The sequence below is a fragment of the Egretta garzetta genome, unplaced genomic scaffold, assembly GCF_000687185.1.
Source record: "Egretta garzetta isolate BGI_Z169 unplaced genomic scaffold, ASM68718v1 scaffold322, whole genome shotgun sequence".
Classification (NCBI taxonomy): domain Eukaryota; kingdom Metazoa; phylum Chordata; class Aves; order Pelecaniformes; family Ardeidae; genus Egretta; species Egretta garzetta.
Window position 1 is genome coordinate 4568306 of NW_009259044.1, and position 22089 is coordinate 4590394.

At 43.3% G+C, this 22089-nt stretch overlaps 1 protein-coding gene across 1 annotated transcript in view; it reads left to right on the forward strand.

The window, feature by feature from the left end:
* The window catches only part of AKAP13 (A-kinase anchoring protein 13), a 99902-nt gene that overhangs the window by 71606 nt on the left and 6207 nt on the right, over positions 1-22089 (forward strand). The window contains exons 10-26 of the mRNA XM_035890615.1: positions 1975-2146; positions 5338-5405; positions 6607-6673; positions 7866-8001; positions 8947-9059; positions 10152-10298; positions 10911-11161; positions 11790-11915; positions 12020-12137; positions 12676-12924; positions 15227-15303; positions 16686-16867; positions 16950-17032; positions 17359-17538; positions 18268-18432; positions 20599-20669; positions 21224-21268. Coding sequence (XP_035746508.1) covers positions 1975-2146; positions 5338-5405; positions 6607-6673; positions 7866-8001; positions 8947-9059; positions 10152-10298; positions 10911-11161; positions 11790-11915; positions 12020-12137; positions 12676-12924; positions 15227-15303; positions 16686-16867; positions 16950-17032; positions 17359-17538; positions 18268-18432; positions 20599-20669; positions 21224-21268 — 2250 coding nt within the window. The remainder of the gene's footprint in view (positions 1-1974; positions 2147-5337; positions 5406-6606; positions 6674-7865; positions 8002-8946; positions 9060-10151; positions 10299-10910; positions 11162-11789; positions 11916-12019; positions 12138-12675; positions 12925-15226; positions 15304-16685; positions 16868-16949; positions 17033-17358; positions 17539-18267; positions 18433-20598; positions 20670-21223; positions 21269-22089) is intronic.

A 22089-nucleotide genomic window follows, 5' to 3' on the forward strand; every position in this document is an offset into this window, starting at 1 on the left:
CGGCGGAAATAAAAATTTCGTTTTGAGACCTTGTATTTCAGCAGTATGGCTGGCATCCCGTGTGTGAAGTTTGCTGTTTCCTCCTTGAAAGTGGTGCACCCATTTCCTGTTTTTCCTGGGGTCGTTCAGCTTTAATTTAAATGTTTTTTTTACAGTGATTTTATGAAGACAGGGTATTATTCCAGACTCTAGAATTACTGGGCTTTGCAGTAAGCATCAGGTACGTTTAAAGTATAGGACGGTGGATCTTCTTTTAGCATTTTAAACATGAGAGTCGCAAGATCTGCCTGGAGCGTAAGGTGATTTTTTTTTCTCCTGGAGCTTTACAAGTCCTGACAATGGACCAAAACTCCAGGTGTCAACTTGATGCCTTCGGCCAAGGACTAAACTGCAGAGTTTTAATTCTTGAATCCTGCCAGGCTGGACATGGTTAAAGGTGGGCAGGTCAGCGGGTGGAGAATGGGGCTGTGGAGATTTAGATGTGGGGTAGTGATCCCAGCTGATGGCTCACAGGAGGCAGAGATGCGCTACAAAGCAGATTCTTCCTGGCAGGTTTTCTGCTTCAGACAGGATTATTCCATCCAGTAATGCTCTTGGTTTTGTTTATTTGCAGAACAAAATAGCGTTTGGGGCCAGTAAAGGGACTTTCTGTTTATGAGGCTTTGCAGGAAGAGATTCTGACACTGGCATTTTGCCTGGGGTGTGTTGGGAGAGGGGGACCTTAGGCTGAGTTACTAATTATTTGAGTGGGTCATCAAAGGCTCAGAAGTTTCCTTCCCGGTGACTGCAGAGCTCAATACCTCTTTTAACCACTTCATGGCGGTTGCTCGCACGGGCTGCTCTGCAGCTCTCTGATATTTAGGCTCTGACAATATTTAGCAAAAGGCCCGTGTCACATAAATAACAAAATGCGAAGATAAGTTTCCAGAAGCCTTCACCCATTTCTGGTTAAACTGCTCTTCCAGATGCCATGAAATCTGCAGTAACAGTTAAAATACAGATCTGGAGCTGAGCTGTCTGGTAAACATTTTGTAGGGTGGTACATTGAAAGACAAGGAGTTGCTGTAATTCAAACTTGGAGTTTTGCTATAGAGTTTCATTTAAAAATTGTCTGGGAGAATTCCAAATCCACGAAAGGCTGCAGGGAAAAACGTTTCAAATTTTTAGTATTTAGCAATTTTCTATCTCAGGTAGCGATAGAAAAGTAAGCAAAAACTCTGCTAAAAATTGGAGGAGATGGCTGTGCTTGTCATCTTTCCAAAGGTGAGTAGCCCAGAGGTTGAACCGTGGCTTCCAGAAGGCAAGATGATCTTTTATGGTGTTGCTGTTGTTCCTCATCTTTTCTGTGATGCTGTATTTCGAGAGTTTGTAGAAGATTCATTTCCCCAAAAAGCTTCACGTAGTTACTTGGGGTTGCATGAAGCCATTGAAAAAGCTGCTAGTCAGAAGGAAAATGAAGGTGGAAATATTCTGGCAGTGGTGCTAGACCATCATCGGGGAAGAGTTTGCGTCCTCCGTTAAAAATGCAGCTGCAAAGCACAAGTCTTATGGATTAAAAATTAACTGTGGTGGAAGTTTGATACACGTTACCCGTGGTGTTTGTATTTAACACAGTTCATTAAGAGTGCTGAACAGATTGATTAGAAGAAAGTCAGTCAGTCATTATATAGCAAATATAAACCAAAAGTGGAAGAAAGTAGCTGCTTTCAGAACAGACTCAGTTTCGTCTCTGCTGCCGAGATACCTGTGCAGAAGGCGCTGTGAGTCAGTAGTGTGTTATTTCCCATCCATGGGGGCTGTAAGCTGATTTTTTTAATTTTTTTTTTTAACGGCGAGCTGTGCAGACACATGACTATTGTTAAGCCATATGCCGGTCGATATCGTCATAGTGCCGAAGGCAAACACTGAAGAATTTGTAACTAGAGAATAGACCTCTCTGAAGTAACGAGGCATTTGTTCATTTTCTCTCGGCAGGAAAAAGAGAAGGATAAAGAGAAGACTAAAGAGAAGGACAAAGATTCCAAAGAGAAGGAAAAAGATAAGAAGCTGTTAAATGGACATCTCTTCACTGCAACCTCCGTTGTAGCCCAAGCAACCTGTTACCACTGTATGAAACCTTTCAATAAGGATTCGTACTACTGTGCAAGTAAGTCGGGGTTTTTTTCCCCCCTTCCTTTTGTTTTTCATTAAATCTGACATGGGAGATGCAAACCTTATGCTTTATTTTCCTCTTGCTTAAGGACATGGGGTGGGAGGGAGATTTTGGAGATAGTGATTCATGGAGCAGCATGTTGCCTGACGGAAGCTGGACTGAAATGAGTCGTGGCTGCAAGGAGGTGTCCTGCAACCTCCTTCCTAGCCTGTGCTTGGACATCGCCGCATCCCGTGGGGTTTTATGCCCCTGCTTGTTGGGATGTATCAGTCAGCTGGAGGACTTCAGTGATTTCAGCTGCGTGTAAGGGCTTGGGGCTGAGGTGCTTCGTTAAGATGGATGGAGGACAGGGAAAGCCAGCTTGGATCATGGCTTTTATTTCCAATGGAGAGGAAAAGTCCCACTTGTCTGTAGTATATCTCTTTAGTTCCCTGAAACGCTGCTTCCGTGATCCCTCACTGAGAACAGCATGATACAAAAAAGGAAACACTAACCCTCTTCTCCCTTTATACGTGAAATTGCATCATGGGTTAAATGGCAACTACCTGTGTGCATGTGAAGGATGTGCAATACAGTGCAGGCAGCAGGGGAACCACAGCCGAGGGTTTCTGCAAGATTGGTCTTTTTGTTCTCTTTTCTTATCAGGCAGTTTCTCATGTCTGTAGCTTGATAAGGTCAGCACTGTTTGTGTGGTCAAGACCAGAATGGTGGCTGGTTTACACAGCAACCCAAGCTGTAGCATATGCAGACAAAAATGGTTTTTTTTCCCACTGCAGCTCAGGGCTCTCCGTTCCTCACTATCAGTAATATTTTTTACTCCGCTAGCCTAGAGGTGAGTCGAAGCATGTACGGGAATTGCTCCCAGGCTGAAGCAGGAGGCTCCGTCTCTGTTCCTTCTGGTAGATGAGTAATGTATAAAACATCTCTGATGAATGCTGAATGGCAGTTTGGAGTTTCCTGGAAGAGAAGAGATTTCAGCAAAGTTGTTTGCATGAGATACGCTCTTTGTCAGCCTGATGGGAAGTGGAAAACATCAACTATTATAAGCTCTCAAATGCATCTTCTCCCTTTTCCCACTGAACTTTCTTAAAAGCTTCTGAAGTCCCTTAGAAAATGATTTAACTCTCTATATCCCAATAAATTAAAATAATCCAGCGATGTCATATGTTTTAGCATAGACATTCTTTCCTTATTTTTCAAGGTATGACAGAAGATTATTGTAAGTTTTCTGCATTGGCCAGAAAATGAATGCCACAAGGAAAGTTTGATCAGGGCCCAGGTTGTAAGCTCACATCTGAGAGCAGGCCCTTCTCCCATCACATCTTAAAATCAGCCATCAAGTGCCTTGGAAATGACTGATAACCAGCAGCAGAGGCTCTGTTGTTCCTGCAGTGTTGTGAATTACTTTTTTTCCTACAGAAGTGGCGGTGCTTTACGGCTACCATCACTGCTCTGTCTCGCCTATGCATGACTTTTTCTTAATGCCTTTTAGAGCATTGGATCATTTTAAAGCAATGTTTCAACTTTTCAGTGACGCCCCCACCTTTCTGAAAGAGCTAGTCAGTGCTGAAAGATTTAGCACGCTCTACGACAAATGGGCAGGGGGAAAAAAAAAAAAAATCCTCATTTTTAATAGCTCTCTGTCTGGTCTTTTTTATTTTTGATGATAAGTGATGCAGAAAAGAAGCAGTTTGGGGTTGTAATTGTTAATACTAGTGATACGGAGGGGCTGGAGGAACTTCCTACCTGCTGAAGAGTTGAATTGGAGGAATAAAGTCCCTGAAACCAGTTTTTCAATCTAAAATCTCAAAATGCTCTATCGCTAAATGGTGCATACTAAAGAGTTGCCTTCAGGCTTCCAAGGCTTGAGTGTGAATTCAATGGGACTGAATCGGCTCGCTGCCTCTTTTCATGCACCAGAAGCAGGTTCTGTCCCTCTTCCTTGTTTGATCTGAAAATGATACTGCTTGTGGGTTTTGCGAGAACATGAAGGTTTCTTTATTCTGTCTCGCTTGCACAGGAAATTGTGGAACATCGACAGAATAGCAACACACTATGGCCTTACCCTTACCTCTCTCAAAATATCAGAAGAATTACTGAGTTTTATTAAGGAGGCCTAAATGTAAGAAATCTTAGGAACATGAACGTACTTTGTTATTCTGGGCGTGCAATTTTTTCCTTTCATATTTCTGCTAGAAATAGTTCAGAACTGTGTGCTTACAGTGTAACGTACACTTAAAATGTAATTCATGACCTGTGTTAATACGTTCATGAATGAGTGGAAATAACAGGTTTTCTCTAAACTACTGAATCTCATCTGAGAGTATTTGAGTTGTGACCTTTCATCTGCCAGAAGAGTTAATGCTCCAAACCCAATTATCAATATTACGAAAAAAACCCAGTATTAATCATCTTTGGAAACTTTGGTTCCCAGATATCTGCCGGCAGAGATCATGGGCAGACTGAGTGTATTCCAAAAATGATAGGCAGCTTTTGCTCTGGCATATATACAGCAAAGGGTGGTATTAAAGCATGATGCTCTTTGCATTGGTAAATATTATGGTTTTGGACCAAAACAGTGGCTTCGGTCTGGTTTTCAGGAGGAAGTCCCAACCTCATGGTCCAGGTCACCTGACAGATGCTCCCGTTACTTTTTCTGCTAATCCTGTAGTACAGTAGCTCTTGGTTCCGGTACTGTAGATCTTGGCTATGACATGTCTGAGTTTATGTAAATGAATTTTCCTGTCCTTTTCCTGTCTTTTGGATCCCATAATCCTCGTCTTGATAAGAACAGTATTTGTGTTTTCAGAGAGAATATTGACCCTACAATTGGTTTCTGTTTCTGTCTCCTGTTTCTGGTTTCCACCTTATTTTTCTTTCAGAGGAATAACTCCATCTTTTTTTTTTTTTTTTTTTAATTTAAGACCCATTAGAACCCTGGCAACTCAACCTTGCATTGGTTTTTAAACAGAATTGCCTGTTAAATTCCATAACAAACAAAGGGCTAATTATCCGGGAAAGCAGCCTGTCTCTCCGTATCTGTAGCTACTCATGTAAACCACAATGATGCCTGAAAGTTGTAATTCTCAGTTGTGCAAGACAACAGTTCAGATTACAAACGGCAAAAACTGACCTGTTTTCTGTGGGTTTTTGTTTAATTGATTGGGTTTTTTTACTTTTGACAGACTGCAATGCAATTGTTCACAAAGGCTGTAAGGAGAGTTTTGCTTCTTGTGCAAAGGTCAAAATGAAGGTAAGAGATTTCATCTTCTCTACTGAATAAACAAAAAAGTTTAAACAATTTAGCGTGCAGATATTTAACATCTTCCACCTTACATCCCAAAGTTTCCAGCTTGTTGCAAAGAACTTCAGCCCCTGTGCTATAGTGAATAATTTCTCTGGGCTCTCCTGGAATTCCCCAGAACCACATGTTAATACAGCAGTTGTCCCTGGGACCCTGAATGCTCCAGGCCAGGGCCACAGGGTGTTTGTTGGCAGCAAATTCCCTGTGTTGTTCCTGGCAGCAGATAGGGACCTTATGGTGAGATGGTCTTGTCTTATCCTTCGATTAAAAAAAAACCAAAAAAACAAAACAAAAAAAAAAAAAAAAAACCAACACCACAACACTTCACTGGCAAAATTCAGGGATGTCCAGCACCCTTAAATGTCATATCTCTTAATTCTCAATTGCTGCATCCTGTAATGCAGCATCATGGCCTCTTCTCCCTGGTAACGGATGATAGGCCAAGGGGAAATGGTCTCAAGTTGCGCCAGGGCAGGCTTAGGTTAGACATTAGGAAAAATTTCTTCACAGAAGGGGTTGTCAAGCATTGGAACAGGCTGCCCAGGGAAGTGGTCGAGTCCGCATCCCTGGAGGTATTTAAAAGTTGGGCAGACGAGGGGCTTAGGGCCAGGGTTTAGTGGTGGGATGGCAGGGTTAGGTTAATAGTTGGACTTGATGATCTTAAAGGTCTTTTCCAACCTAAACGATTCTATGAGTCTATGATCATTTGTATATAATGCATAATCAAAACTGAAATATGTATGTTGTTTATATGAGGAACACAGAATTTGTTCTTGCCCCAAATGTGAGGAACCTCTACTGCAGTGTGGTTCTCCAAGCTAGTTCGTGTTTATGCAGTTACGGTTTTCAGTTCTCTTCAGCACTGTGAGCACTTTCTCTCCTCATTTTCCTATTTGCTGCACATTTCTCCCATCTGTTATTTTGCCCATTTCATTGATGGCAACTGGGGAGGGGGAGGATATGTGCACATGCATATACGTGTGTGTGTGTGTGTATATATATATATATATATAAAAGATACACATACAGCCAAGAACTGATCTGGTCTGAGAGGATTCTGGAAAAACATAACTTTTTTATTTTAGTTATGTGGCACAGCCTGATGGGAGAAGGGAGGAAGAAATTACAGTGAATTTCATTTTTATTTCAGCCGCAGAGAGGGATGCTGCAGGCACATGATACCTCTTCGTTACCCACAGTAACCATGAGAAACAAAAGTAAGGAAACTTCCTTTCCCTCTGCTTTGGCGATGGTCTATATCTGCTGTTCTTTACTGTTCTGACAACTAATATTAAATGTTATGAAAGATAAGCATTTATCAAAGCAGGGATGAGAACTGCTTCTGTGCATGATAAGCAATGTTTGGGATTCTAGAAGTTGTATTGAAGTTGCCCAGAGTTCATCCACTTCTGCAGGGTCCATGTAGCTTTAAGTAAATGTAAAGTCATCTCAGATTTAGAGTAACTACTTGACTGCTGTAGCTTGCTGAAGGCCTAGAACTGATAAGTCCACAAAATCTGGAAGACACAGCTTATGTCCATGAGTGTCTGACATGGGGAAGAATCCAACTATGAGTATTATATTAACAGAAATTGTTAAAATTACAAGTAGAGAGGATGCTTGTTCAAAATACATTTTTTTTTTAATTAAATAGTCTTATGCTTTGAGATAGTAAAACCAGAAAGTTTAATTTTGAATAGGAGCGATCCTGACAAACTTTTCCTGGCTGCACTGAGATATACGCTGCACTGCAGAGCTACCCAGTGTGACTGAGGGCAAACAACAGGAGTGAAACAGCCCACGTGGGTTTTGTAGTGCCATGGTTTGATAAGCTTGTTTAGTGATAGCTCAGAGATCGCTATATGGAACCATGCTGTGTGATACAGATGTACCCACTGTGGTATTTATCATGAAATCCAGAGGTATCGCTCCAGAAAGCAGAAATGCATCTGAAGAAGGGAAAATCTAGAATTAATATGAAAAGATCAGCTAAAGGTATGCGATAGTATAAGGAGATGAGGATTAGCATTTCTCTGTGGTACATACTGATAGAGAAACCTATCTCAAAAAGTGTGACCAGAAGCAGGAAGATGTGTATAATTATAGGCCCAGGGAAATGAAAAAGCAACACAGTAGATTGCTATATGTGATTATTTACCAAATTAAATTAAGTTCCCCAAGTTTATGTTTCTGGACTTGCAGATCTCACCCAGATCTTTTAAGCGTAGTGCAATGCAGTCGGTTCTGCATAGGTGTTGGCATTCTTTGCTTTTTACAGCTCTTTCTAACAGCCGGTAATGGCTGTAGCAAGAAAAGTGAATTTTAGAGCCTGGTTTCTTTTAAGTCGTCATCATCACAGTTAAGAACGCGGTTGCATGAGCTGACTTTTCTCTGACACTTCCTTTCCAGGCTCACAACCAAAGGAGCGCCCTCGCTCTGCAATACTTGCTCCTGATGAAAACACCGTAACCTCAATATTCAATAACAGGAGATCACAACAGCCTACAGCACTTTCAAAAAGTGTGTCGATACAGAACATCGCAGGGTAAGGTTTCTCCCCGCGCGCGAGTGCATGCATATGATCTGACGCTGCAAGCACAGAGAAATTCAGACCTCATTAAAAATAAATTTGTGTACTATGACTTGTGTTAAAGGTACAAAAGAGGAGTACAAAACCAGAAATGCCCATATTATATATGATACCATCAGCTGCCTTCTGCACAATCAGATTGTCTGGGTTAGTTTAGTCATGGCATGAGTTTAGAGGCATCTGAGTTGGCCTGGTTATATTCAAGGCCACTTCATAGAGATGCTCTGGGAGGAAATTCCTTGCCTTGGCCTGGGTACTGTGTGAGCACACATTTGCAGCTGAGATAGGGTATTAACTTTTTTGTCCATATGAAATGGTGGAAGCACAAAGCCGCAGTCTTAACAGTATTTTAGAACTGTGTTATACATAATGAATTAAAAAAAAATTAAAAGGAATCTAATTTCTGATTCCTACACTACTTGCGTATTGAGCAATTCTACACACAGAGCAATAGCGTGGACTGGGATGTTCTGGATACTTTGCATGCCCTGGATATTCATGGTGAAACTTATTTCAGCCTATTCTTCTGATCCTTCTCAGAGCTAGTGATAAAGACTGGGATAGCCTTTTGTGTTGTGTTTTTGCACTGCCTGCCCCAACGATGATGGGAAATGACAGTAAAATGGAAAGGAATTAAAATGAGTTATCCAAACCATAACACCAGGTGTGATTCTTTATAGAAGCACCATCAATCAGAACTGTAGCTCTTACAGCTTGTCGAGACCCAATGCGCAGTCCTTAGAAAACAATTAATAAAAATAATGGTTCTGTACATAACCCTGCAATGCTTGCTTTGGTTTTCAATTCGTATTTAAAATAGCATTTCTTCTGTGTATTTGAAAATACGTTTGACTGGGTTTTGATGTCATAAATGCTATTCTGTGTTCTGTCCTTCTGCAGAGTTGGGAACGATGACAGCTTAATACACACTTGGAAATTCCTGTCGCAGTCAACAGACTCCTTACATAAAATCAGCCGGGTGAATGAATCCATGGAGTCACTGGTTGACGAGGGTAAGAGATCCCCATGGCATTTATAGCAACAGGAAGGCCTCAGTGTTACTTTCCAGAAATAGAAATTCCATTTTGGCATTTCAGCAAGGGTTTGTTTTTTTTTTTTTTTCTAATGGACAATTAAAGTGCGTTTACTTTAATCTTCGAATATTAGCATGATAATCTAAAACAAAGCCCCACATAGTAATTTCTTTAGCTTGTTGAATTGTGGGAAAATATTTAAAAGGTTTGAGTTACAGTTGAATTACTTGGAATTTAGCTCAGGGACAAACATTTCCTCTTTTGTTCTGCACCTCTGGCCCATTTATACAGCCACAAATTTTGCACTCTGTCACCTTTTTCATGCTGATGTCTTGTGCTTCTTTTTTTTTTCCCCAGAGTGGGAAAGGAAGAAACGTGTTGTTTAGTTTTGTGCGTTGGAAAGTGAAGTCAGTTAAATCCATTACTTAAGTTTAAATATTTTCTATATATGGTGCTTTTTTTAAGACGTAATCAGTATTTTTACATCTTAGCCAATATTTACCTGAAAAGAGCCGAATGGCCTTAATTTATTAAGGACTAAGCAAGGGGGTGGTCGTGGTGACAAGAGAAAATTTCCCATTTCCTGCATAAACGAGCAATCTTTCTTAGAGATACGTATGTGTGTATGTAATGGACGTAGTGTTCACCGCTACTTGCATCAGTTCTAGCTTTCTAATCTTGAAAACACAGACTTCACATAGGTCTAAGTTCCACCAATTCAGTGATGTCAGTGACTAAGGAAGACAAACTGGGTGTTGTGATTTTTTTATTTATCTGTGATATTGTTGCAGTGCAGATAACGAATCCATTGTCTTTTATCTGAGCTAGAGTTTGGTCTATGTGAAAATCGTGAACTAGTTTTGTGCAACTAGCAAAGAACCTTTAAAAGTGCTTTTCATAACCTGGTCCTAATGTGGTATAATTCCATATGGTCATTTTTGTGTCAGTAAAGGAGAATGTGTGTGATGTTTGTGGTATGACAGAGAAAGCCTAAACCTAAATGAATAGACAGGAATCTCAAACGAGACAAGTTACCCACATCCTGATGGCACTTAACGTTGCTTTGCGAAGGTGCGGACATGAACGAAGGACAGCTGATGGGAGACCTGGAATTAGATTCCAAGCAGCTGGAGGCAGAGTCCTGGAGCCAAGTAGTGGACAGCAAGTTCCTACAGCAGCAAAACAAAGATGTTGTCAAACGGCAAGATGTCATTTATGGTGAGAGATACCTGTATCTTAATATTTCACTCGTAGATACCTTCTTGATATGCTCTCATGCATAGATTTGGCAAGCTTTAGGTCAGTGAATTGACTTGGTTTCCTCAGAAGCCAAAGTTCATTCTTGAAGTTCTTAGACACATAACGTATTATGTGAAAGCTTGCTTTCTGCCTTTCACTTATCCAGAAGCCATCAAAACAAACAGAAATTGCCCCTCCTCATTTGCCTGCCTGATGACATTTAAACTCTGTTACAGCAGAGCAGCTAAGCTAGGAAGTCGTCTCCTGCCAGATGCAAGAGCCATCCTGTATGGCAGAAGCGTGCTATGTTGGATCTGGCAGTGACGTGTTAGGAAGGAGCAGGTAACAGTGCTGAAGCTTCAGACCTCAGCAGCAGTGTCCAAATCACTTTAGGGTGGGACTCCTCTGCTCCCGTATTTCTCCCACATGTGAAATTATCAATTGATGTGTCAATACCTGATGTGAAATTTTCTGAAACCACTTAGAGAAACCCAATTATGGAAGAGTTTTCTAATGGCAGCTTTTCCTTCTACTGTACACCCTTGTACTCTACAGTGACCTTGGTTTTGACCTTGTCCTCATCCTATACAGAGCTAATGCAGACGGAAATGCATCATGTCCGCACCCTGAAGATCATGAACGATGTATACAGCGCAGGGATGTTAAAGGAACTGCAGTACGATCAACAAGTTGTGGACAAGATCTTTCCCTGCCTGGAAAACTTGCTGCACATCCACAGTCATTTCTTCCAGCGGATTCTGGAAAGGAAGAAGGAGTCGTTGGCAGACAAAAGTGAAAAGAACTTTGTTATCAAGAGGATAGGTGACATCCTAGTGAATCAAGTAAGCCCTGGAAAATGCTTGCACTTCTGAGAGCACAGCTGGAAACCAGGCGCTCTCCCTTCCTTCCTGTTTATGCCTGTTAGATAATCACAGCTGATGGCACCCTTACTCTTCACACACGTAATAATCTCTGCCTCTGCTTTTTGAAGCACTTTTTGCTCTTTCAGAGGAAGGTCTAATGATGAAAATGAATTTGGTTTATTTTGTGGGAAAGAGAAGCATTCCCTGACAGGCACAGAACAGTTTGACCATAGCCCAGAAGGTAGGCAGTAGCCCACAGCAAGATATGACCAATGTGTTTCTTGGCTGAGTTACTGACCTGCTATTTAACTTTGGGTGGGTCATTTTACTTTTATCTGCGCATTCTCCCTTTTTATTTTTGTCTACCTTGATTTTTTTTATTGTTGGCTTTTAAGCCCTGTGAGGCAGAATCCCAAATTTTGTGTTGTGTGAACATAGTGAAGTCTCAAACTCAGCTTCCTTACTTTCTAGACATCTGATTTCCTGGTTTAGGATGCTTTGGACTAATTTGGTTTCATCAAGTTCTTTTGAGAGACCGGCAGGCACTGCTGGGATATCACACCAGTAGCTCAGTGCAAACTGGACCTCTGTGTCTTATGTCTTGCAGTTTTCCGGTGAGAGTGCTGAGCGAATGAAGAAAACATACGGAAAATTCTGTGGGCATCACAATGAGGCAGTAAATAACTTCAAAGATCTGTACTCGAAGGACAAGCGGTTTCAGGCATTTGTCAAGGTAGGGCCTGGTAGAACAGGCATAGCTGATGGAAAAAGCATGTCCTTTCTGCACTCTAGTGAGCGTTTTGCTACAGAACTGAAGTTTTCATCTTTGTTCCTTAGAAAAAAATGAGCAGCTCCCTGGTGAGGCGTCTTGGGATTTCTGAATGTATCTTGTTGGTAACACAGAGAATCACAAAGTACCCTGTCCTTTTACAAAGGATACTGCAGTACACCAAAGGTAGGGACCGGTTCCTCTATTCTAAGCGTGGGCTTGTTCCTCCAGTGTAAATTTCTTGGCTCCTTTTCAGCTGAAGCAGATTTTCTTAGAATAGACCGACTAATCCAGTCATTATTGTCTCACACGGCTGTAATGAGATAACTCAGTTTCATATCTCCATTTAGGATTAGTTACTCGGGTGCCTTGATTTAGTTGTTACAAGTCTGCCTGTAGCTAATTATGGAGCAACATGCTTAGACTCCAAAGTCTCCCGGCTTGCTTATTTTGGTAATGGCTAAAATATGTGGTTAATTTGTGCATTTCATCTATACTGTCTCATATACAAAGTTTATTGGTATAGTCCCCAACCTCAACCATATATGTGAAAGGTTTTGTGAAACTCTCCTTAAGGGGGAGGAATGCAGCCTGTCTCATGAAAGTATTAAAAAGTTATAATGTGTGAATTTGAGAGGGAGAAGAGGAAGGAAGGAAGTAAAATTAGGAAGTTAGAGTCCACAAGGATGAAGTGAAATCGAGGTGTTTCTCTTTCTGTTCAAAGAAAATGAAGTGGAACATGAAGACTTGACTCAGTCATTAAACCTCGTTAAAGATGTGATTGCTGCAGTCAATAGCAAAGTCAGCAATTATGAAAAGAAAATGCGTCTTGGTGAGATTTACAACCGAACGGATAGCAAGTCCATCATGAGGATGAAAAGTGGCCAGATGTTTGCAAGAGAGGACCTGAGGCATCGGAAGCTCATCCGAGATGGGCCTGTTTCACTAAAAAATGCAGCTGGCCGGTTAAAAGGTAAGTCTATCCTGGTGGGATATCCATCTGTGGGATGGTACAGCTCACCCTCTCTGAATGTAGGATGAGTCCTCAGACTGGTGTCTCCAGCCTTTATTTATTCTTCTGCTTTGAGAGATTTTGACAGCAGCTTTCCCCGTGCTGTACACCCACTTCCCATCGCAGCATTTCTGATTCCTGGTGGTGTTTCTGGGGTGATGGGTGGCTGCTTTTCCTCCTGGTGACTGCATGCCTGCTGAAGGCTTGGCCTGCAGTGACCCCTCGGTGCCTCAGCACAGGAGCAGAGTTGACGGGGGATCCTGTGGGCCAGGCGAGCGCGATGGGGTTGTGGTGGCCCAGAGCCATGAGTCAGATCTCCACGCCACGATGCACATGTGCAGCGGTTCCAGGAGGCCTGCGCCCTGCATCCGAAACCCAACCTCAGCTTCCCGATGGCTCTGCCACCAGTAGCACTGCCTTGCCTTTGCTCTGGGGTCTGCCGGAGGGCTGCCCGGGCTCAGCATCACCATTCCAGTTCACCAGGACACACAGAGAGGTGTCCCAGGCGTTTGCTGCTCTTGAAGCTCTTGAGCTGCTGACGTAAACTGTTCAGGAGCAGCTCCGGTGTCGCTGCAGCTGCCTCTCATTTGGTCAGTGTTTTCTTGAATTGCTTTTTGTTTGTTATCAGGTAGAAATAGTTTTTCTAAGGTGCTGTGCTCTGCTGAGCACTGAAGTTCTCTACTGAATTAAACCCTGAATCTCCCAAGGAAGCCTTCAGCTGGGACCATGGCAGCAGTAAGAGCAGAGAGGGCTGTGTCTCAGGCTTGGTGGGAGGGCTGGCCTTTCCTTTTGTCACTCCAGCATCAGCTGATTAAACCACCATACTTGGGCATGAACGGGGACTGGTAGCCCAGTGCCATGCTGCACAGGGAGGCAGTGATAACACGAAATTCCGTATCGGGTATGATTTATTTTGAGGTTTTCGAAACGGGAAGTTTACAGATGGTTTCTAGGCACCCAAGATTACTATTGGCTTTAGAAGGTGGATGAAGCAAGTTATGTTGCTGTTGTGAAATCTTGTGATAAGTACAGGCTGCATTTCTAAGTCACAGAAATGCATAAACATACCTCAATCTACAGTGCAAGCTCCCAGCAAAAGCAGGTCCTGCAGGCAAGCTGCAGAGCCGTAGCTAGTTCATACATTCAGGATATTTTGCGGGATTTGAAATGGAGCACAGACAAGTATAGAAAGAACTTCTCTTAGAGGGTTTTATCATTTTCCCCTCCTGAAAAGTGCACAGATGACAGAGAAGAATGGAGTCAAATGCCGACTTTTGCAAACCTCCCAGAGCTTTGAGTTCGTTTTGCAGCTTTGTTTAAAGTTTGGTGGTTCTTGTATCTGGAACGGACCCTGTCTTCCCAAAACAGAATGGAAGGAATTACGCATGGGATGATTTAACGTTTTGGTTTGCTTCCTCTCTGTCACAAGATTTCCCAAGTACGTTACACAAAAACTCTTTGTACAGAGGGCTCTGGGTGGAGCATTATGCTTGGTAGCTGCTGTGCTGCTTTATGATGTGTCGTTAGGAGACTTGGAAGGCTGTACGTGTACTCTGGGACAAGGCTGTATTCTGATTTAAAATCCTCTGTTGGTTTGGTGTTGTGCTTCCTTCTCTCATGGAAGAAAGCCGGGTCCTGCATCTCACGCAGGCTCTGTCAGCTCCTCTTGGCATTGGCAAGAGTTGTGTTTGTCTGTGAGCAGAATCAGTGGTGGCTCCCGAAGTCAGTGTTCCCTGGGAAAGAAACTGCAGCTGGCAAAACGTTGTTACTGCACGATAATTTACACTCTGCAAACCACTCATCAAGAGAACCATAAACCCCAAAACTTCCTGTGTAGATATTTTGCTCGAGGGCTAAAATATTGTTTGAGAAAACAGCGCTTCTCTTCAGTAAGAAGGGCTAAAATATTGATTGTTTGAGAAAACAGCGCTTCTCTTCAGTAAGCGTCTGTAGCTTTCGCTGGTATGCCCATGCCCTAACTGTTAGAAAGATGTGGTTGGTGAGGAGCACCCCTGCTCTGACAGATGAGAGAAAATCCTGCAGGTTTGCTAGGTGACATTGCGTTCTGCTTAATGCAAAGCTGGTTCAGAGCTAGCCTGACCTGGCATCCCCAGGAGCTGCCCCTGCTAACTGGGAAGTTGACCCTGCTTCCAAGACTTGCAAAAAAAGCCTTACCGCTCCCCGGCACTGGGGGTATTAAAAGAAATCCGGGTTGGAGTGGGTTGCGTGGTTATACTGCACTGGTATGGTTCTTCTTTTGCAGAAGTCCAAGCCGTTCTCCTCTCTGACATGCTCGTATTCCTTCAGGAGAAGGACCAGAAGTATGTCTTTGCCTCACTGGTAAGGCTTCAACCTTTTCTCCTCCTCCCTTTTTACTGTGAGAGACCCCTGATGTGTGTTGTGCAGCGAAGCCAGCCATTGCCCGCTAAACAACTTGATTTCCTGGCTTGTAACATTTTCGTTTGCTGAGCAGACTCCAGTCTTTTTGATAGGAAAACTGTCTTCATGCCCCACCTCCCCTTTCTGCAGCGCCTTGGCATGGCTGATAATCGGCCTTGCAAACCTGCCCGTCACTTGATACATTTGCTCCTTTTCAGTTTGTGCAAATTGAAGCAGTGATTAGGGCAGGAGGAGGCAATGGGATAGTGCAAACATTGTAAAAATTAATCTTAGCAGCAGGAAATGTCCTAATACGTTGTGAGCTACTGGGTGGGGTGTGTGTGTGTGTGTGTGTGAAATGCCACTGCAGTAAATTCACCAGAACAGCTTGAAAATAAATGTCAGAGGAATATATTTGTAATGCACAAGACCAAAACCAGGAGCTTTTGAAGGCAGGCCTCATAAAAGGGCTAGGCACGCTGACTTGCTGAAGGAAACCTAGTACCTAATTGAGTCTGGTGGGGCTGTACCTTGCAGGCATGGTCTAGACTGGCTAAACCTTGTGACCTTTCCACTCTGTGAACGTTTTGAAAGCTGATTAATTTGTTGTTCCAGCTCCACCAACCATCTGCCCAGACTCACTGCCCTACACGGGGGGAGCTGATTTGCACACAAGAACCTCCTAGTCAACCGCTACCGAATCACCCCGGTTGTAGCATCCTGTAAAATGCACGGAGGGGCTGACTCATATGCAGATAGCACAACAGCAAAGGGACGTTTTAACCGAGCAGGCTGATGACACGGAGACCGTAGCGCACAGTGAATGCTGTCTTCCACACCAGTCTTCTCCGTCACAGGAGACAGCTATGAGCTTCTGACAACAGCAGGGGGTTTATGGGATTTGGAAACAAGATGTTGCTCCGTCCTAGGGAGAGATTGTGAGGCTAATGTGTGTGAAGCAGGCGCTAGGAAGCTGCGCTAAGTTTAAGGAGCTGTATTAATGACAGAGAGTGTCGGCAGGAGGAGGCGAGATCAAAGTTCTGCTGGAGTTAGAGCAAAATGTGGTAGAGTTTGCAAAACCACAAAGTCAAATTTAAATTAATTCTTTGTTGAAGTGGAACAAGGTGAAATTGCTTTTCCTACAGAACTGATGGAGGAAAGAAAGCCCTTCCTTGTTCTTTGACCCCATTAAAATGATTGACTTTTTTAATTAGCCAATAGGTTCAGAAAATGTTTACAACCTGAGAGAGGTAGCAGTATGGATACTGACACTTTTTCAATGCTAGTTTGCTTCTGGGAGCTAGTACTGTTCACCCTCCTCACCACTTTCTTTCCATCTGAAGGACCAGAAATCCACTGTGATCTCTCTGAAGAAGTTGATCGTACGAGAAGTGGCTCATGAAGAGAAGGGTTTGTTCCTGATCAGTATGGGTGTAAAAGATCCCGAAATGGTGGAAGTCCATGCCAGCTCCAAAGAAGAGCGTAACGGCTGGATACAGATCATTCAAGACACAATGAACACTATGTAAGCTACCAAGCTATTCTTGCAAGGCAGGTGATGCACATGGTCATGTTCCGGTAGTAACTGAGACGTGTCTCTTGTCCAGGGATAAAGATGAAGACGAAGGAGTCCCTTGTGAGTCTGAGTTTGAAAAGAAAGTGTTGGACGCGAAAGTGAGAGGACTGAAAGGTAAAATCCTGTCTGGGACAGAGCTGGGGAGCTATGAAAAATTTCCGGGAATTGTTGTGTTGGGTTTTGTGGTTGAACTATGACTTTTTTCAAAGGAGCGAGACTCCTGCATCCAGCGAATGATTGCAGTCCTTGTTTGCACCTCACATTGCTTGCGTTATGTTTTTTTCTGAGCCTGCTGGATGCTGTTGCTGTGCAGGATTGCGCAGGGCACAGTTGTATCATCAGGTTCCACTAGATGGGGCCAATATCTCAGGAATCTATCTGTTTCCTTGCCGATGCTTTGCTTTTCTGTCTTATCTCTGTTTTCTGTTCACCCTTCACAGAACAACTTCAGCAGAAGGATAAGCAGATCCTCCTCTTGCTGGAGGAGAAGGCTAAGATCTTCCAGGACATGGCAGACAGTTCTGTGCAAGAGGACATGCCAGGCTCCAGGCTGCTCTTCAGAGCCAACACAGAAGAGGCACCAAAAGGAGAGGCCATTATGAAAACGGCAATAAATGAAGGTGAGCAAGTTGGGCTGACACGTTAATTACCCTGACCAGCGGGCCTACCTTCGGTGAAGCCATCAGTCCTCAAGCACCAGTTTTGCAGGGGAAGTCTTTGTCAGAATAACAGCATAGATAAGGAGATATTGCTACTCACGATATTGTCTCAGGGACAGGTAATGAGGATCAGGAAAGGAAGCAGATATTGCTGGCTGTTGCAAGAGGGCAGAAGTCAGCCCAGAGAACAGCCATGCATTGAATGTGCACTGGGGTCAACAGCAGTGCAGGATTTATCCTCGGCTGAAATTTGGACCATCCAGGCTTTTGCTGTGCTTCAGTCTCAGCAAGGTGTGAGACCGGGGCTCGGGTTCCAGCAGGCACTTGTGGTGCTTGCAATGGACAAGCAAGTCTGTTGATAACAGCAAGGGTAGATGGAAACTCGGGCAACTTTCCGGTGTGATTTTTGGAGAGGCTAAAAATTATTAAATGCTGTTGTCAGAGCACACCAGGGTTGCCTGGAGGAAGAGAGGGAGGTGTAAGCCTGTGCGGAGCTCCAGGAATTGCTGTTAATGGTCAGACAGACTGCGTGTTTGCAGGGGGAATGCATACTGTTCATATCATTGTCATAGAAACATAGTCTCTTAGTAAAGCGAAGCATGTGAGCTTGTGACCTGAGTTCAGGCAGGGATGAAAATAGCTCAGAAGCCTGAGGTGGTCTTTAACAGAGATGTCGTTGCTTTTTATCAGTTGAACTGCTGCAAGACCTGGTGAACAGGAGCCTGGGCACTGCCCTCGGACAGCAGGTCAGCAGCACTACCATGGAACAAGAAGGAGGGGTTGGCCCCATCTCTCTCCCTAGAAGGGCAGAAACTTTTGGAGGATTTGACAGTCATCAGATGAACGCCTCCAAGTGTGAGTAGTTACACATGTGCCCATCAGCATTTGTTAATAATACATGTCATCATATCCTCTTGCTTCAGAAGGACTCCAGCACCTGGTGATTTGGGTTTCCCAAGTCCTCTCCAATAACAGTTGATTAAATAACAGATTAGGAAAAAAAGCCTATGTAGAGGTGAAATGATGGTAGCTGAGAACCCATGGCTACATGAGGATTAGACATCTCAACTCCTCACTCCTCTCTCTCTGTGCTCTCTCTAAATCATCCTTCTTTGCTTACATGCCACATGAAAACATTTGGCTTATTAATAGGTTAGTTTCTTCATGTTACTGTAATATCTGCAGCTCTGTTCTTCGTTCTTCAGTTGTCTTCCACCAGGAGCCTGGTGCTGTTGCATTTGCGAATGGATGAGGATACTGCTGAATCAAGCACCTTCCTCCCTTGGCTCTGCTCTCTCTGCATTTGTGTTCCACATGCAACTGCATGTGTTATTCCTGCAATTAAGTCTCTCCCAAAGAAATGTGTGAATATTTATTTCAGCTGCATAGTTGGCTGCTTTCCAATGCTCTCTTTCTTTGCCCTAGTCATCAGAAACTTCCCTGTCCTCAAATTCCTTTCTCTGTGGTCTCACTCATACTCCCAATACAGCCGGTTTTGCTGCGCTAGTGTCTGTCTCAGCATTGGGATCGTTGGACCTTGTCTGACCTTCTGCATTAAAGGAGCAGTGTTAGCTCCAGGCACTCAGACATGAGAAGTATGTAGAGGTTTTCCCAGCTCTGTTGGAAAGCTGCGAAGCCCTCCGCAGGCCTTGTCATCATAATGACAAATAGATTCACACTGGAGGGGTTTGTTTAGGGTTGTGTCTCTCTCTGTTGCAGTCATGAATGGGACAACTTCAGGCTGTTCATTGTCCAGCTCTAGGTTTTCTGTGGAAATGTCCTTGCTGGAATTAGATTGTAATTCAGTAGTTGTAGGGTCTTGGGAGAATTTGGGAAAAGAATGCAGACCCTGTTTGTTCAACTGGAGGCCAGGAGGCATGAAACCTGGCTTCCATTTCCAGTTCTCTGTTTGCAACCTGTGCAACCTTGGGCAAGGCTTATAACCTGACTCCCCTTCGTTCTCCCCTCCAGCAAAGCAGAAGGGAGGTGTTTCCTCCTACAGAGAGGTGGAAGGTCCCAGGACATGGCGCAGGAGAGCAGGTCTGTTAGGAGGACTTGAGGGTCAGCCTTTAATTGCAAAGCCTGCCTGGGGGATGGTGGGAGGAGAGGGCCTTTGCCCTAGGTACGATGTCCTTCACATTGCTGCGGATACAGGTGTATGTAAAGTTCTTATAAGTTATTGTTATTATATTATATTATATTATAAAGTTCTTGTAGTTTATCCTTAAAAGAATGGCAGTAGGGAGGTTACCACTGCAGGTGTGGGGTTTTCCCCGTGGGCTACATCTCAGCTGGCAAGAACAAGAGCTGTGGCAAGAGCTAGCAGACTGAAGAGCCGTGAGACTCCTTTGCCGGCCGCGGGCAGGAGGGCAGCGCAGGCGGAGGGGTGGCAGCGCAGGCGGAGGGGTTGCAGCCCTCTTGGCCCCGCAGGTCAGTTCAGTCCTGCTCAGGAGCACTGATAGGAGCCATCCAGGGGGAAGTTAGAAAGAGAAGTCCAGTGTCCCTTTGAAGACACAGGTTTCTGATACCTAAGGTTAAAGATAAATTGTTAGCATAAAATTACATGGGGTATTGCGCAGCAGTATCTGACCCAGCTGTAAATTGCACTTGAACTAGAGAGGCATTGAAACTATACCTGCAATAATATACCCTGATACGATACTGTTATTGTTCTCCATCTGCTCTTATTCTGCCTCATGTCTTCTCAGTGAGCATTCTTTGGCAGTAGACAGCAGTGTGGGGGCTACACAGAGCACCAATTAATAGGAGCGTGCCGGATTTATCAGCACGTTGTCTGAAACCAAAGTCAATCCTAATCTGAATTGAGATCCACTTTTTCTGATGATGCTGACATGTTCTGTATACGCAGGGAGCAAATGCATTTAGTTAAAGTGTCAGGAGCACTGTGTCCCCTTTTGTGAAACATCTGAGTTTCCTGTATTAAATTTCTCAGGCATTAGCAAGTTCATCTATGGCTTAAAATGTTGAATAACCAGTGTCGATGCTGGCTTCTTCCTTTAGGTGGAGCGAAAGATGAAGGCGATGATGCTCAGGACCTTCGGAGGACAGAGTCAGACAGCATTTTAAAGAAGGTATCGCTTGGTTTATGTGTCTGCTGCCACTGAGTTTAGATTTCAAGAGAGTGACAGTTCAAGTTTTGAAAAATGCCTGGATTTCTTGACAATTAGATGTATCCTAACACAATTCTAGACAACTAGATGTATCCTAATAAGTTAAAAATAAAATAAAAGTGGAAGTATGCAGCAGAGCCCACTTTGCTGTAGCTAAAATCCTGACTTGAAAATCCTTGCAAATCAGTAGCGTTCCTCTGTGGCACAGGTTATCTGCCATCTGTCTGCAGATCACCTAAAGCATGTGTTTAATTATGCATCGTTATTGAAATTATAAGGTCAGCTATAACCTTGCACCTATTCTTGCTGTGGATCGATCCATCATATAACTACAAAATGATACCTAATTAACATTTTATTTTATATGATTTTAACTTGCCTAAAAAACATGCATGAATTCTCCCAGAATGGAAGATGGCGGGGGGGGTTAATGTGTCTGTCATTAGTTCAGCTTCAGAACACATTTGCTGTGATTTCTCATTTGTCCTCATATTAAATCTGTGATCTTTTCATAGGGTGGAAATGCTAATCTGATGTTCATGTTGAAAAGGAATAACGAGGTAAGAATTGATTCCGTTGCTCAGCTGTTTTCTTCATTTAAGTGGCAAGTAAATTTGTCTCAATAGGTGATAATGTAGAATAAAATACATTTCATTTGCTGGAGCGCATGTAGACTTTTAAATACATTAAGCTGAACCCACTGTGTCATTTATTTATATAACCTTGGATGTTCAGACAGGGAATTCACTGATTGTCATCTGCTTGCCAGCAGGATGATATGTGCTGATTATAGGCAGCAAGGGTTAATTACCGCTAGGATGCGCAGGGCTGTATTTATTGTGCATCTGCAGACAGAGGGATTTTAATTTTATGTTGCAGGTGCAGTGAATTGGGGCAATTAGGTTTCTATTCTCCCTTTTGATACACATTCATAACTCCCAATTAGCATTAATGGCAGAAGGAGAAGCAGTTCTCCTAATAATGGCTATCACAACACTATTGCGAGTACCGCGGTGGTTTTTCTTCTTAAAAGTAATTGCAGGATATGAGAGATTCAGAGAAATTTTTAGCTAGGCTAAAAATATATTGCCCCAAAGTAGCTTGCTCTGTATTGATGCACGATGTGTTCGCATTTACCTGTATTTTCAGAGAGCCTCCACGAACACACCTGCTGTACTTGTGTGCCTGCTGTGTTGCAGGTTTTCTGTCTAATAACACTGGGACTTGTGTGGGTCAGCCAGGGGTGGAAGAGTACAAATAGTCCACATTCATTTTAAGATTTCTTCTTTTTTAGCCCCATGAAGTTCTTTCCCTGAAATTTCCCTGTCAGGCTCCATCCCAATTACTCTGCTTGTTCTTGACCAAGCTGATGCTGTGGGAA